The 15,395-nt window shown below is 38.5% G+C and overlaps 3 protein-coding genes across 6 annotated transcripts; all 3 read left to right on the top strand.

Annotated features, from left to right (window-relative positions):
- The first annotated feature begins 718 nt into the window (after nt 1-718).
- On the top strand, nt 719-4,058 carry LOC120791513 (P2Y purinoceptor 12-like). 2 transcript variants are annotated; one of them, XM_040129935.1, is made up of 3 exons: nt 719-828; nt 1,774-2,037; nt 2,668-4,058. In XM_040129935.1, the coding sequence occupies exons 2-3, from the start codon at nt 1,783-1,785 to the stop codon at nt 3,511-3,513; spliced, it is 1,101 nt and encodes a 366-aa protein (XP_039985869.1). In that variant the 5' UTR covers nt 719-828; nt 1,774-1,782; the 3' UTR covers nt 3,514-4,058. The 2 variants fall into 2 exon arrangements, with proteins under 2 accessions (XP_039985869.1, XP_039985868.1); XM_040129934.1 differs by having other exon boundaries at nt 719-1,386.
- A 750-nt stretch (nt 4,059-4,808) lies between these two features.
- LOC120792196 (P2Y purinoceptor 13-like) lies at nt 4,809-7,304 on the top strand. Its single transcript, XM_040131267.1, has 3 exons — nt 4,809-4,852; nt 5,004-5,055; nt 6,307-7,304. The coding sequence occupies exons 2-3, from the start codon at nt 5,043-5,045 to the stop codon at nt 7,302-7,304; spliced, it is 1,011 nt and encodes a 336-aa protein (XP_039987201.1). The 5' UTR covers nt 4,809-4,852; nt 5,004-5,042.
- A 4,007-nt stretch (nt 7,305-11,311) lies between these two features.
- On the top strand, nt 11,312-14,827 carry LOC120792031 (P2Y purinoceptor 12-like). 3 transcript variants are annotated; one of them, XM_040131024.1, is made up of 5 exons: nt 11,312-11,516; nt 12,571-12,772; nt 12,869-13,258; nt 13,927-14,142; nt 14,245-14,827. In XM_040131024.1, exons 2-5 carry the CDS (start codon nt 12,590-12,592, stop codon nt 14,401-14,403), a joined length of 948 nt encoding a protein of 315 aa, XP_039986958.1. In that variant the 5' UTR covers nt 11,312-11,516; nt 12,571-12,589; the 3' UTR covers nt 14,404-14,827. The 3 variants fall into 3 exon arrangements, with proteins under 3 accessions (XP_039986958.1, XP_039986956.1, XP_039986957.1); XM_040131022.1 differs by having other exon boundaries at nt 13,927-14,827; XM_040131023.1 differs by lacking the exon at nt 11,312-11,516 and adding an exon at nt 11,804-11,826 and having other exon boundaries at nt 13,927-14,827.
- Nucleotides 14,828-15,395: the final 568 nt, after the last annotated feature.

The following is a 15,395-nucleotide window of genomic DNA, read 5'->3' as shown; positions in this document are numbered from 1 at the left end:
TGTTATATCATTTTTTAAATTCAGACTAAATACATGAAATTTTAAATGGATTTACAAATGCCAATGCCTTTTAAAAGTCTTTTATATTTTCTTTGTGCTGTTCCACATACTAATGTGTCCTCCTATGATATCCTACCTCACAGTTCATTTGTCTTCTGCTTTAACATTTAGAGGTCACATTTAAATTGAAATGTATATTATTATTCCTGTGGCACACTCCAGACTTTATAATGTCATTGCGTTTTACTTGAATAACCTTGGCCTGGACTCTGTCTGGTATACATTATTACAAACAGGTTATAAGGGAGCAAAAGTACGTGTCTTCATGTTGTCCTAACACTTTAATCCAAACAACTTGTCAGTATTAAAGTGTCCACCATAAATGAACGTGCGCAACAGTAGCTCGGGAGATGATGTCAGCCGATGACAATGTTTTATTTTACTGATGCTGTGGCTGTGTGTCTTTCACCAAGCCTTTTTGCTATTGACACATTGTCATTTGCTTTTGTTTAAATTATTGCTTATCTCCTCCAAATCAGTTTCCATCTGGGGTTCATTAAACAACTGAACTGAAATTCTTGTGTCTGCTCAGCCACATTTAGAAATGTAATGCTTAACATTTCGACATGTGAGGAAACAGAAAGGAGAAGAAAAAAAGAAAGTCTTCCGGTTACTCATGTGTTACAGAACTTCACACACATAGACAGACATTAGGTCAGTATCAGACCACAGTTGCACAGAATACAGAAGCGAGAGGTGAAAAACTCCATAAGAACTTAACTGAGACTTTAGATGGATTCCACTGACACATATCAGCAAAATTAACAGGTCAGTTATAAAACCTTACCTAGTTTGCTTAACGCAGTTTACATAAAGGCATGAAAACCAGATATACTTTAAATTTAATCGAACACCTATAAATACTGCTTTTAGGAATGTTCTATGCTTTGCATGCTATGAAGCAACTGTGTGCACAATATGTCTGAAGAATTGCAAGGATATTATATTGCACAGGATTTTATGTTATTTATCCATCTTCTGTATACAGTCCAGACTTTAAGTATTTGGACAGTTACACATTTTTTTGTTCTTCAGGCTCTGAGCTTTAGCACATGCAATTTGAAGTAAAATAATGGATCCTACAATAATGTGCCAAGTCTCAGCTTTAATTTGAGTATGTTTACGTCAATATTGAAAAAAGTGTGTGGGAAGATGTAGCCCTAGGCTACACTAGGCTACTAAAGATTCAGATTCAGATTCAGATTCAGATTAAGTGAAGACCAGACTAAAGACAGAGAGACTCCCAACAAGCGAGAGCTGTAGGTGGCTGCAGTGAAGCTCTGGGAGAGCATCACCAGGGAAGATACAAAGCATCTGTTGATGGCTGTGAGTGAAGACTTAGGCAGTCATTGACTGCAAAGGATTTTGCACAAAATATTGAATATGATGATTTTGTTTGACTTCATGTGTAAAATTTGCACATTATTTTGTGTTTAAATGGCTTCTCCTGTAAAGCTCAGACTTCCCTACTTGACATTTTATTTCAAATTGAATGTGCAGAAACACAGAGTCTGAAGAACAAAATGTGCAAATGTCCTAATAATTATGGCCTTGACTGTATGTAGTTACTATAAAAGTGACGCACATTTCATGGAAAAGTAATTCTAGGGGAGTATCAGACCTAAGTTCAAGGAGAAAGTATTTTTTGTTTGTTTGTTTGTTTTGGATAATTTTGAGAACATATTGAGAACAATTTTCTGTTGTATTTTTTAGACAACACCCATGGAGGAAAATTCCACTTCATCCCAGTTCTCAGTTGGCAATCGCAGCCAAACCAATATCACTTGTTCCCGTGAAAGCGTTTTGACGACGGTGGTTTTGCCCATTCTCTACTCGTTCCTCTTCTTGGTGGGGCTGTCAATCAATGGCCTGGCAGTATTTGTGTTTTTTCGCATCCCCTCAAAGTCTCACTTCATTATATACCTGAAAAATATTGTGGTTGCAGATGTCATCATGACCTTCACGTTCCCTTTCAAGGTTTGGTTAAACTGGTACCACTTACTTTTAAGACACACTTTATAAAGGGATTATAAGTTATTAAACCATCTCTAATAGATTTGATATAAGTCATTAATAAGAATGTTTTGGTTGCTAGATGTTGAAAAATCTTTCTTGCTGTCTTGAGTCATTTATAAAAGGGTCATGATTTTCATGCTTTCCAATAAGCCATCAAGTCTGCAGGTATAAATGTTAAAAAGTAATTAATAAAGCGCAATAAGCTTCAATTAAAGTCAGTGTTAATTAGCCATAAACAACACTTGACACTAGAGAGTCATCGGCAGTCATTAATGTTAATAAGTCAATAAAAGTGATTTTACAATAATCCATCAGGTCTGCAGTTTTAAATGTTAATAAATAGTGTCCTGTTGAAGGAGTAGCACAAGATTTTTCACAACTTTGCATCCCATGTGTTGTTCTTATTATTAACTAATAATTGAAACTGAAGCATTAATAAATGATTAAATAACTATTAATAAAGAAATTTGTTACAACTTATAAACCCTTACAAGGGTGACTTATTACAAAGAGCTATCATTAACTTACAAATAAAATATGTGGCTTGAATTTGAAATGAGTGATTAACAGTAAAATGCTGTGTTTCGCCAGGTGTTATCAGGCTCCCAAATGGCATCCATTGACATGCGTATATTCGTGTGCCGAGTTTCCTCAGTGCTCTTCTATCTCACCATGTATATCAGCATCCTCTTCTTCGGCCTCATCAGCATCGATCGCTGTAGAAAGACCCTCAAGCCCTTTAGGGGGACTAATGCAACCCGGCTGACCCGTCGGAAGCTCTTTTCAGGGGCCATCTGGACCTTTCTGCTCGTTCTCAGTCTGCCCAATGTAATCCTGTCAAGTGAAACCCCAAACCCTGGAAACTTCGACTGCACTAGCCTGAAGACAAAGACTGGGGTGTTATGGCATGAGGTGGTAAATGATATCTGCCAAGTTATTTTCTGGGGCAACCTGGTGACTGTGCTAGTATGCTACACTCTAATCACAAGAGAGCTGTACAGATCCTACTCCCGCACTAAGTCCCACAGCACTGGAGGGACTACAAGTCAAGCAACAACTGGGGCAGCAGCTCGCACGCCCCACGAAGCCAGAAGAAAAATGAATACAAATGTGTTCCTTGTTCTGGCAGTGTTCTTTGTGTGCTTTGTGCCGTTTCACTTTGTCCGTGTGCCGTACACTTTGAGCCAGACCCGAGGGGATTTCTCTGATTGTACATGCAATTTTATCTTCTTTCAGCTGAAAGAGAGTGCACTTTTCCTCTCATCCCTAAACTCTCTTCTGGACCCGCTCATCTACTTCTTCCTCTGTAAGTCCTTCCGGACGACTCTGTTCAAGACCCTGAAGCTGCCTTCTGGTACCTGTATCTGTCTTCCAGGGGGAGAGTCAGATACAGATACCAGCAGCACCCCTATGAAAGAGTCCTCTGTCTGTACATAAAACCATTGGACAAGATAACGACTATTGTAATGTGGTAGTGGTGTTTGATGATGATGTCCTGCTGTTGCGAACTGGTTCAAATCCAAATGTGACTAAACAATAGAGCACATACAGTAGGTGACAGACACGGTGATGTATTTGTATTTGATGCAGAGTCGCTTGCAGTCCCACAGTCTGTCCTAAAGACACAAATGAAATGTGTATGCCACAGCACATATTTGTGTTCATGATCATCATAAAATTATCACAATACCATGCTTTTAATAATTAAAACATATTAAGTAACAATAATCAACTGTTTTTTATTTTTTTGTTGTGTGAGAGAAAGTGTTTTCCCAGTAAGAGAAATTCAAACAGATAAACATGAATACCTATTTTTACTGATTGTTTTCCTTTCTGTTCTCTATTCGAGTTAACAACATCAAGTTTGTCTTCTGTGTTTTCACAACTATTAACCTTGAAACATTAAATTACAAACTGAAAATAAAGCTCATTTTAAGGAGACTCACAGTATTCCTCTGTAATAGTGTACCTGTATAATAAACCTCAAGTCTTACAAATAATCTCCTGTCAGTACACTGTTATGTCTTACTGTTGCTCGCGCATGTGCATGAAAGTGGATGTTTGCGTTAGCAATGACTGATTCGTTAGGGTAATCAAACCACATAGCTAACGTTAATATGCCAAAATGAAATGCCTGCATTCATGTGATGGTGTTATTTTGTTTTTCTTGTGCAGTTGTGCGGGTAACAATTATCCTCACCTCTCAAGTCTATGGATATAATACAGTGGATAAAGCATTGAAGGAATTTTACAGTAGTCAGGGACAGAATCTACATAATAAGCACCTTCCTAATGACTGGGTTGTGTGTTACAAGCACCCAAAAGACTTGGGTAAACAAGTTTCAGAGCAATTCATAATGAAACAACAATAGAAAAAGCAAAGATCTAAATACACACCACAAAACACAATTTATGAGCTCTAGTCAGCGGAGTCATTTTTCACATCTCAAAATTCAATGATTAATAATATGTCTCTTAAAATCATTCAGGACATTTGGTAAAGGGTAAATTAATTACGTCCTGAAAGTTAACAATAGTAAAAATAAAATTTAACAATAATAAATATAAAACACAACTAAGTGTTGTTTTTTTGTTAATCCAACTGTGGTGGTAAAAGTTAGAGCCAAAAGTCTCTACATTATCAATGCTGCAGCATTACACTGATAAAGAGAAAACAGATCATATCTCTGACTGGTTAAAAAAAGAAGAGCATTTCAGTTTAAGGCGTGTAGAGCTACTGGCCAAAAGGCACCAGAGATAAAGCAACCTTTCCAAAGTATGAAATTGCTTCACTGTAGCCTAAAAACACATGGCCTTCCACAATGCATGTTATTTGAATCCTTTCCCCCCCGAAAGCAGCTCACTGTTCATGGATTTGCATCCTTCTGGTTGAAGAGGCTGACACATTTGTAATTTCTCTTGTGAAGGTGTTCATCTCCCAGGCTGCACAGTGTGGACTTAAAGAGATGACCATTCTTGGTGAGTGGCTTAATATTATATTTCACAACTTTCTGAAAAAAAGGGTTCTTCAGATCACGATGACAAGACATGGAAGGACTCAAACGAATAACATCTGTTTGGGCAATATTGGTTAGAAGAGTATATATAAGAGTTTATAGACTGAACCTGTAAGATCTCAAGACCAACTCAGCATGACTTAAGCTTGGTTTCTTTAACTGTCTGTGTGCATGTCTATAACAGAGAAGAAGATTTAGGCCCATTTACTAAACTTTCTCACAGTGTAATGGTTGTACACACAAGTTGTGATCTATCTGTGAGGGGGGGTACCTTGAACTTAACCAATCACGGAAATCAGTGGACGTAATTCCAGGATAAATATAAAAATCTTAATTTTATCCAGCCGAATTGTGCCACAATAAAAGTTTATTGCCCAGAAACATTAAAATAGCTTTTTCGCTCAGATTCATTTAGATAAAGCAGGTATTTGCTGTTTCTTTGGCCATTGGTGATACCAGGGCATTACTGTCACAGCCCATCTAAAGTCTAAATTTAACTTCACAAATGGACACCGACCGTATAAAATTCTAGTGTGCATACAATGATGAGGTGAATCCAGGTACTGATTAAAGTTATTACATCCAAATAAATTACAACGTAGTCAAAAAGATGCTTTGAAGCAGTTGAGATCTATTGTGCAAAGGGCATTGCACCTCAGTATCAGAGAGGTGTTCCAAAAATTGTCTATATGTGATTAAAAAAATCTGCAAAAAAACAAAAAAAACAAAAAAAACCCAAACAACTGCATAACTTCCGTCATCCAGTGTCAAAAGTGGAAGTATCAAGTTCGGCATCCAGAATGCATTCAAATGCTCTGAACATTGAAAACCAAATTATAGTAAAAAATGTCTTTTAAATAAATGACAAATGCAAATCAGGTCCAAGTGGGCAAGATGGAAAAATTTAGATCAGTAGTAATTCTCAGTCTCAAATGACTACTAGGCAGGGGCCAATTCTAGCAAAACTCTGCCCCCCTTGACCTCAGACGTCACCCAATCCTTTACTCTAAAACCCCTCAGCCTTTGAGGACCCCGCCCCCAAAGCTCAATGTTATTTTCTCATATCACTAAATGTTGCTCAAATACACAAGTTAATGCAAGCGCACTCTTGTAGCGATTCATCAAATCTGCTAATTTAAAAAGCCGAGAGGGTCCAGCAGAATGCAAAAATTGTTGAGTCTTTCTTTGATGTCTGCATTTTTTTAAATTCCAGATTTTATGATGGTGGCCGACAACACATCACACCTCTCCTCTGACTGTGCCCCTTTCAGCCTTGTGACCGTAAATGTGGCTTTCTCGTGTCTCTTTTTCTTCTTGTTCCCGATTTCATTACTGCTCAACGGGGTAGCAGCATGGGTGTCTTTGCACCTCCGCTCCACCACTGCCTTCATTGTGTATCTTAAAAACCTGGTGGCTGCTGACCTGCTCATGACTCTGACGCTCCCGCCGATGGCAGCCAGCATGCTTCCTGGAGCGGCACTTGACTTAAAGGCGTTTGCCTGCCGTTACTCTAATGTAATTTTCTACTGCTGTTTGTACACAAGCATCGTTTTATTGGGTCTTATCAGCCTGGACCGATTCTTCAAAATTGTTAGACCATGTGGAAAGGTGCTGGGACAAAATGTGGTGTTCAGTCTTGTAATGTCCACCCTGGTTTGGGTGATGTTATTTGGCAGCACAGCGATCCCAACCATCATTCTAACTAACCAGGATCCTGTTAATACGACAGAAGATTTCTGTATGGCCCTGAAAAGTCCAGCCGGTCTGACACTTCACAGGGTTGTGATTTTAGCTATGGAGATTCTTTTCTGGCTTATCAGCATACTCATTGTGTTTTGCTACATCTGCATCACCCTGAAAGTCCGGCAGTCCTTCAGGAACTCTGGGAGCCGCAACATCCACGGAAAGAAGAAAACCAAACTACGAGTCTTCTTGATCCTCCTAGTGTTTTTTGTGTGTTTTGTGCCTCTCCATGCAATACGCATTCCTTTTACACAATATGAAATATTTAACATTAATGCCTGCGCTCAAATGTGGGTGGTGCTGGTTCAAAAATTAGTCCTGTGGGTCTCTACCACAAACGCCTGCCTGGATCCTCTTCTCTCCATCTATCTGTGTAGGGAGTACAGAGACAAAATGGTTGACATGATGAAAGCTAGAGGGATCTGTCTTGGGTTATATTCAGGTGAAATTGATAATGTTTCACAGTAGAAAATAGTCAATTGTTAGTCAAAATAGTACCTTTATGAAGTTAGAGATAAATAAGATGTTCTCAGGTCACAAATTAGGCTTTTGTTTTATTTTATGGACAGACAAACAAAAACAACTCAGGAAGTAGGAGAGAATTAGTAGTCTTTGAGTAACTTCTGATCTTTCAATCTTATGTTGTAATGTTGCCCTATGTTGCCCTCTAGTGACGTAACGCATAGATCTATTGAGGTTAAAGGGCCGCTGAGAGAAACAAGGTAGAAACAAGGTAAATAAACAACATATGATAAATATGATGAAGTACATGAAGTACATTCTTTCTTTCAAGTATTCCTAATGCAACACTATAAGTGTTACTATGAGACCTCCATCAATAAATTTGAGTTTGGAGTCATCTTTTCTTTTGTTTTTTGAGCATTGTATACAGTATGTGTATGTTATCCCCTTCATCATTATTATTTCTATTATGAAACATTACTTAAGAGGGGACTCCGCTCAAAGTATATATGTCTGCACAAAACAACAATATACAGTAATTGAATCTGACTTAGTTTTTGTCTATTATTTTAAGGGCTTAATTAAATGGTAACAATTAGATGGTAACATAAATCTTTCCAAAACAATTCTAGCAAATCCTGTATCAAAATTTAATAACTTCCCGGAAATAAAGCATTTGCCATGAATTAATTTCTTATATTCAGGTTTCTCATGGCCTCATTAAATGATTTCATTATCTCTAATTGCTTTCTAAGTAAGAAACTATTCGTCTATGCAACAATGTCCTCCTCAGTGCCAAACAGTGCAATTCAAAATGAAAATTAAAAACCAATGCATCGCAATACTCTAGACTACACTGCAACAAGCAGTTCAACCACTATTACCATTACCCCGTCAGTAAACTACATTTTTTGGCAGCTACCGACCTTCTTTTGTTTAAGGCATAGGTCACCCTGAATCTTACCCCTAACCCCATCCAAACTCAGCTCTAAGTGCTGTTTACACTGTGGGCTGAGCGTATGAGATCTGTTTTATGCTTTTTTGCTAAAGACCAGCCAGTTTTCCTATTTTTGCATATATTCTGATTAATTGCCATTCTCATCACAGACGAAATGTTGATTTGTTTGCTATGAAAATCAGAAGTGTTCCTTACGCACCTACCATGTCAGTACCATTGTCACACAGGTCCATCTCGCAACTTTGTGTTTGAGAAGAGTGAGTTAAGTCATCAAATGTAAGTTATTATCAAAATGTATCCTAATCTCATCATTAGTTCACAACCTAGTGTTTGATCTATGGTAGGTTAATCCATGATGACAAATATGGCCACTCAGCTAATTCTTTTAACTTCTTCTTCTTATGTATTATCTTAAAACACCTGATATAATTCACTACGATCACATGTTTCTAAAAACGTAACTCCGTTAAACTGAAAAGTCTAAATTAATGAATATCAATATTGCATTTTTCTTTTTTAAAACTACACCAAGTCACGGATAAGAAATATTATGAAGCCATGGTTTCGATTAGAGTTCAGAAAATTTTTGTCAGCTCTTTGTTCTGCAAAGTAGGTGGAAAGAAACTATCCTACAGGAGATTTTGTTTTGCCTTGAAAATAAGTTTTAATCGTACTAACTGTCATTGTAGGGTTTCCATGTGTTTAATGAGTTGAATTAGTAACTTCATCATCCACTCTACCTTGTAAAGTCTATTAGAAAAAAAAGGGCAGCGGTGCGAGGACAAGGAAGCCTATGAGCTCCCCTTACTATTTCTGAATTTGTATTCAAGTATATTTACAATTATTTATCTATTTCCTTTTTTGTTTAGAATATTGGGGACATGGGAGTATATACAACAGTGAATATAAGTGTTGGTAGATAAGAATATACAGTATACAGTGAGGTTCTATATAACGAATGTAGTGATTATGTTTCTTGACAACAGTTGAACTGTGGGTTCTTTTTGTTTTAAACTCTGACTAATTTTCCTCAGGTTCCATTGATGCCATCGAATCAGACTTCTCGTAGTGATTTTGAGTGTGACAGTTTCATTTACAACCCAAAAATTGTCACAGCTGTCTACTTCTTGATGTGCCCCATTGTTTTGTTGCTGAATGGTGGGGCAGCCTGGGTGTCTCTGCGCCTCAAGTCCACCTCCACCGTCGTAGCGTACTTGAAAAATCTAGTAGCTGCTAACACCATTACTACTTTGATCATCCCAATCAAAGAAGCAGGTGACTTGTCGGCTGCGTCAAAAGTATTAGTTGTACTTTGACGCCGTTATTTCAGCACGGTTTTCTACAGTACACTGTACACATGTATTGCTTGGTTGGGTTTAATCGGTCAAGAACATGACACCACAGAACAAGTAGTTTGGTCAGAATCTGACCTTTAGCAAGTCAACTACCCTTCCCATACCGACTGCTCTTACTTAAAGGGTAAGTTTGCCAAGAAACTCCGCACAAACACGTGCATGAACCCACTTCTCTTTTTTTTTTTGTTCAAGGTGATGATGAAGTCTATGATGAAAAATGTTTCCGTTTCATTTAAAGTAGCTCCGGCAGGCAAAGCAGAGGTTACTTCGCCACAGAGTAGATCTTGACAGTCTTCATGAAAATGGTATGACATGGACCAAGATATGACTGCAGATTTTTAGACTCAGATTACTGTTTCACCTATTTAATAACATTTTGCTATTTACTGCATTTACTTTTTAAACCCATGTTGAATTTTTCTGTAGTGTTTTGTGTTTTGTGAAAGTGTGGCTCTAAATAGCTTGAAATCCATAAACAGGAAATAGAATAAGGATGGATGAGGTAAACAGCATGAGACAAGAGGGTGATATTATTATGCTGTTTTTATGTCATCAAAACACAGTTTAACAGTAGCTCTGGAAGTTCAATGGAGAGAGTAGGAGAGAGACTGTAACTGAAGGTGCAAAACAAGAGTCTGTAGTTTGATAGTTACCAAACATTATTTTTAGAATGTTCGTGGTAACAGCAAAATGGGTCTGAAACATTCTGCGGATGTGCAATGTGTTTATCTGCTAATTTCATCAATTTGTGGAAACACTCATCAGCGCTTAACACGGAGAGTTTACTGAAAAGACTAAAAGACGTGTGCAAAAAGGGCCCAGTCAGTTTTACTGTATTGATATATTTTTACTGCATTGATATGCCTGTATTTCCTCCGTCAAGAATGGGTAAAGCTGCAAAACAAAGAGTGCACGCTGTAAATCTTCTAACTGTCCAAAAAAAACCACAAAAGTGAGGCATTATTCTGCTCAGTCTTGTATAACTTTCCAAACAAACTACTTTTAGAACCAACTGCTTGTCCCCTCTGCATACTCCAGGTGAGAGAGCTAGCTCTTTTTTTTTTCACCAATGAAAAGTCCATTAAAGAGGGTTTAGCCTCTGATACAGTGTGATGTAACTTAATCTAAAAATGAGGATGTTTTGCGGTTATTCTTAGATTTTAGATGTGTCATTTACAGTACAACATTTTCTGATTAAACAACAACAATAACAACAATTTCCTAATTTAACTTGGGACTAGTAAGCACATGCTTCTGCGCATCCTGTCACAGGGCCAAGGAATATCACACAGGAAATCATGTTGTGCCATTCTCAGAATACACTATTTTTATCAAGAAAGCACATAAGGGGGGGAAAAAATCAGATATGTGTGGAAGGGAATGTTCAGCCACTTGTACTGTACATGTATGTTGCATTTGATGTTAGTTAGAAATGACACGTCATCACAAAAACACAGCACATTTACTATTAACAGCATATAAAAATAATATAAAATAACCTTTTGGACAACCTTTCCTCTTCTGTCATGGCAAAGCTTGTTTTATTTGTTTTGTTTTTGTTCCCCCCGGTTGTTGCGGCTAAGGCTGACTATCATGATGAGAAAAGACAGGCAGACAGAGGTGCTCAATAAACCGCAGGGTGGAGGGAGGAGCAGCGGGGTGCAGGAGGTCTCTAGATGTGGGTCGAGAAATGAGTCTATGGCTTTAGTGTTCGCCTGTCAACAGCTACTGAGACTGACGCAAGCTAGCAGAGGCAGGAGGACTGGCACGGAGGAGAACAAGCCTCTCAGCAGACAATTGGAACAGGAAGCAAGGAAGGAAAGGGTCTTTCACCCGGAGGAAGACTGGCAAACTCACTGGGATTGTGACACGACAGCCACACAGTAGCTCCAGAGACCAACCATTGTAAGAGCATCAGACATACACACACTTAAAGAGAGAGAGAGAGAGAGAGCGAGAGAAATATTAAGAGAGACTGAAACCTCCTCAGGTCTGAAGTAGTGGTAGTTTTAATTGATTAAAGAACTAAACCAACACCAAGGGTTTTTCAATTTTGGGTTATCTTTTGTTTCATTCTCTTCCTGTGGGTAAGAGGGAGAAAGGGGAACTGGATATTTCACTTCTTCCTTTTGTTGAAATACTGTAGTTTTTCATTGGTTTATTCATTATTCTTCACATGCCCCACAGTCACAGACAATAAGGACGCAACAAGACGGTAAGACTCAATTATCGGCTCCTTCTAGATAGAATACTAGTCTCAGTTGGGCACAAAGATAGAATTTGTTAAAACAATATGTGCAACAGACCTGATTAACATCAGTATGCACACTAAATCAGACCAAAGTTTTCGAGTATTGTGTATGTTGGTTGCCATAGCACCTGCTCCCAGCCTCAGTGTTATTCTAAGCTGTTAAGGTTTTTAATGTAAAGACAGCTCACCAGACAGATATAGTCTCAGACGAGGAGAATTCAGAATGAACAAATGCAGCAGTTAGTTGCATCCTGACGGTTGAACTGAACCGGCGGACGCAGCACTATGAACTGACTGTGAGAAAGGTCAAATCTATTGAGTAACCTCCTGCCCAAACACTGTAAAACGTTGTGTTACTGTTATAAAAAATTGTATTTTTATGCCCCTGAGAGTGGCATAAAGTGGCCTTTACTTGTTGAATTGAAAGACAGAAAGATATCTGATCCTTCAGACTTAATTCTTAACACTAGTTATATGAATGAATAAACAAATAACCCATAATCAATGGAAAATAAACTGAGTGACTCAGCTATAGTCCTTTCGAGGAATTCCTGGGACATCCAGAAAATGATTACAGCAGACAAAATGTTATAATCTTTACATATGTATGTTCTGAAAATAGCACATTACAGTGTTCTTCTTTGCATAATTTATTTATATTTCTATAACATCTCTCTCATTTCTCCCTGCTCTCTCATCCTCCCAAAGGTCCACCGAAGATCCGAAGATGAACAACACCCTGTCCAACACCTCCATCAAGTGTGTTCGGGATACCAGCATAACAGCTGTGGTTTTCCCCTGTCTATACAGCATCCTCTTTATAGCTGCCCTGATACTGAATTGCATGGCTGCATGGATCTTCTTCAGCATCCGCAGTACCTCAACATTTGTGGTCTTTCTAAAAAATGTGGTAAGATATGAAGGCTTTATACATTTTGCTGTCATTGCAAAGCAAGCAAATAAAAAGAAAAAAAGAAAAAACAAACTTGCGGTCCTTCAATAACAGGTGGTGGCTGACTTGCTGATGACCTTGACCATCCCTCTGAAAGTCTTAAGTGATGCAGGTGTGGGTTCCTGGCGTCTACGCGCCATCTACTGCCGATACTCCGCAGTTCTCTTCTATATCACCATGTACATCAGCATCCTCTTGCTGGGCCTGATCAGCCTGGACCGCTACCTGAAAATAGTCAGGACCTTTGGGAAGTGTGCCCTGCAGCGGGTCCGTGTTGGTCAGGTGCTGAGTGCAACTATCTGGGCAGTAATGTTATCTTTAGCATTACCCAACGTTATTCTAAGTGACCAGCCACCAAAGGTCTATGGTGGCAGACTGAAGTGCTCCTCCATGAAGAGCAACGCAGGACTGCTGTGGCATGAAGGATTAAACTACTTTTGTCAGGTATCTATTACTAGTAGCAATCAATCTTGCCAGAGTGAGATGAGAAGATTAATACCATTCTCATGTCTGTACATTTAATATGAAGTTGCTATCCAAAGGCCTACCAGCACCTGTAAAGCTCACGAATTAACATGTTATAGCAGCTTCGTTTAATCCATAGACTGAAGTGTAAAAAAACGGTGCGGTTTTATGGTGAGTTATGTGATGGACTATTTCTTGGCTGGGAGCATTGACAAAAACCACAGCTAGTCGTTTTTACACTTTGATTTATGCATGGATTAAGCAAACAAAAATATAGTGTAACATGTTAATTACAGAGTTTTAGAGGTGCTGTTATCTGGCTTTTCTTTGGACAGATACAGGCTAGCTATTTCTCACCTGTTTCCAGTCCATAGGCCTCACTTAACCTAGCAATAGCTTCATTTTTACTGTACAGACATGAGAGCGGCCTCAATCTTCTCATCTAACTCTCAGCCAGAAAGCGAATAAGTGTTTTTCACAAAATGTCAAACTATTCCTTTCAGTGCACTATTCATGCAATAATTATTAAAATGTTAATACTACAACTGACCTTTGAAATACTCAACTGCAAAAAATCAAAATTAGTTGTGCAAAAATCCGTGAGAAGTCCCTGCCTTGCTTAATGTTTTGTTCATGTATATTTCCAGGTGGTATTTTGGGGCACTCTGGCCTTGATGGTGGTTTGCTACACATTCATCAGCAAGAAGGTTTATGAGTCTTACAAAGCCTCAAAGAGCAGATCTCAGACAGCCAGTCGCAAAACCAAGGCAAAGGTCTTTGTAGTGGTGGGGGTGTTTTTCATCTGCTTTGCCCCCTTCCACTTTGCTCGTGTTCCCTACACTCTGACCCAAACCCGCAACAATGTGAGTCACTGCCAATCACTCTACATTGCCAAGGAAACCACCTTGTGGCTGTCGGCCACTAATGTATGTCTGGATCCGCTTATCTATGTGTTCCTGTGTAAGGTTTTTAGGAAAAGACTGACAGCTGCGCTCTGCCATAACCCACTCCAAAAAGGTACCTTGGAATCTCCCACAGCAACATCAACTCAGCCGGAGATGTCACAGATAATCCACAGTAACAAACTGTCAAATAACAACATGTCAGACAAACACAATGGATAGTGCGCAATGGGACACAATTAACAATTGTACTAGTCAAGGCAAGATGAGACACTGCCTGAAGGAATGTGTAATTTTTACTTGACAATGCTGTGTAACAGAAAAAAGTCAAACATATCTGGCAGTGGATCATGATGTTTCATGCCAGGAATAACTACTGTTGTTGATAGAGTACTAACCAAGCACTTCTGCGCCTTGTTTGCTTAGTCATCCAACACATTTCCTTAATTGTGCCTATTATCATTTTCTACTTCCTCTTCTCTAATCTCGCTCAAACTGTGCTTTCCCTTCACAAAACTTGGCTAAAGGGTAAACATCTTGACAGCCCATATTCTCCAATGATTACACAGCAAGCAAAATATGACCAGGGACTGGATGATAACAAAATGTACAGTTAACTAAAGACTGCAATAGACACTGCTTACAGCTGTAAATTCCCTGCAATATAAATAACAATAATAATAAAATTAATATTTTTCATATTACAGTTGCATGCTGTTCAAGTTTTATGCTGGAAATCTTTATAATGACAATAGCAGAATTTGTAGTAGCCATTCTTTTGGGCCAAATGTTTTTCTCTTTTTCATTTGTATATAGTGTAGGCTCCCACAGCCCATATTATAGCATTTATATGTGGTTCAAGATTGGCCTGAGAGGCCAGGAAATGAAGTACAAACATGTGGTGAAATGGCATTTCAGATTAAGTCTAAGACAAAGACATGAAAGCAAATTATTGTATGCATTCAGAGATGAGCTAGAGTGACTGTGCAAGAAAGCCAGCCAATAAGAATGAAGGATAAAACCACCTAAACCCCCAGCTCCTCTACCACAGTGCTGACACGGGATTGATTATAGGGTTCATCGTTTACAACATGCTCAAGCTAATATAAAATATAACCTCGCAGAGGAAATGAAAGGGTAGTTAATTGATTCTTTTTTTTTGGAAATGTGGAGCTATTTGTGGTTATTCTCTTACGGTAATCACTGAAACGAGA

The sequence above is a fragment of the Xiphias gladius genome, chromosome 7 (assembly GCF_016859285.1).
Source record: "Xiphias gladius isolate SHS-SW01 ecotype Sanya breed wild chromosome 7, ASM1685928v1, whole genome shotgun sequence".
NCBI classification, from domain to species: Eukaryota; Metazoa; Chordata; class Actinopteri; order Istiophoriformes; family Xiphiidae; genus Xiphias; species Xiphias gladius.
The sequence above is the reverse complement of the archived record's forward strand: the minus strand, read 5'-3'. Positions and strand labels throughout refer to the sequence as shown.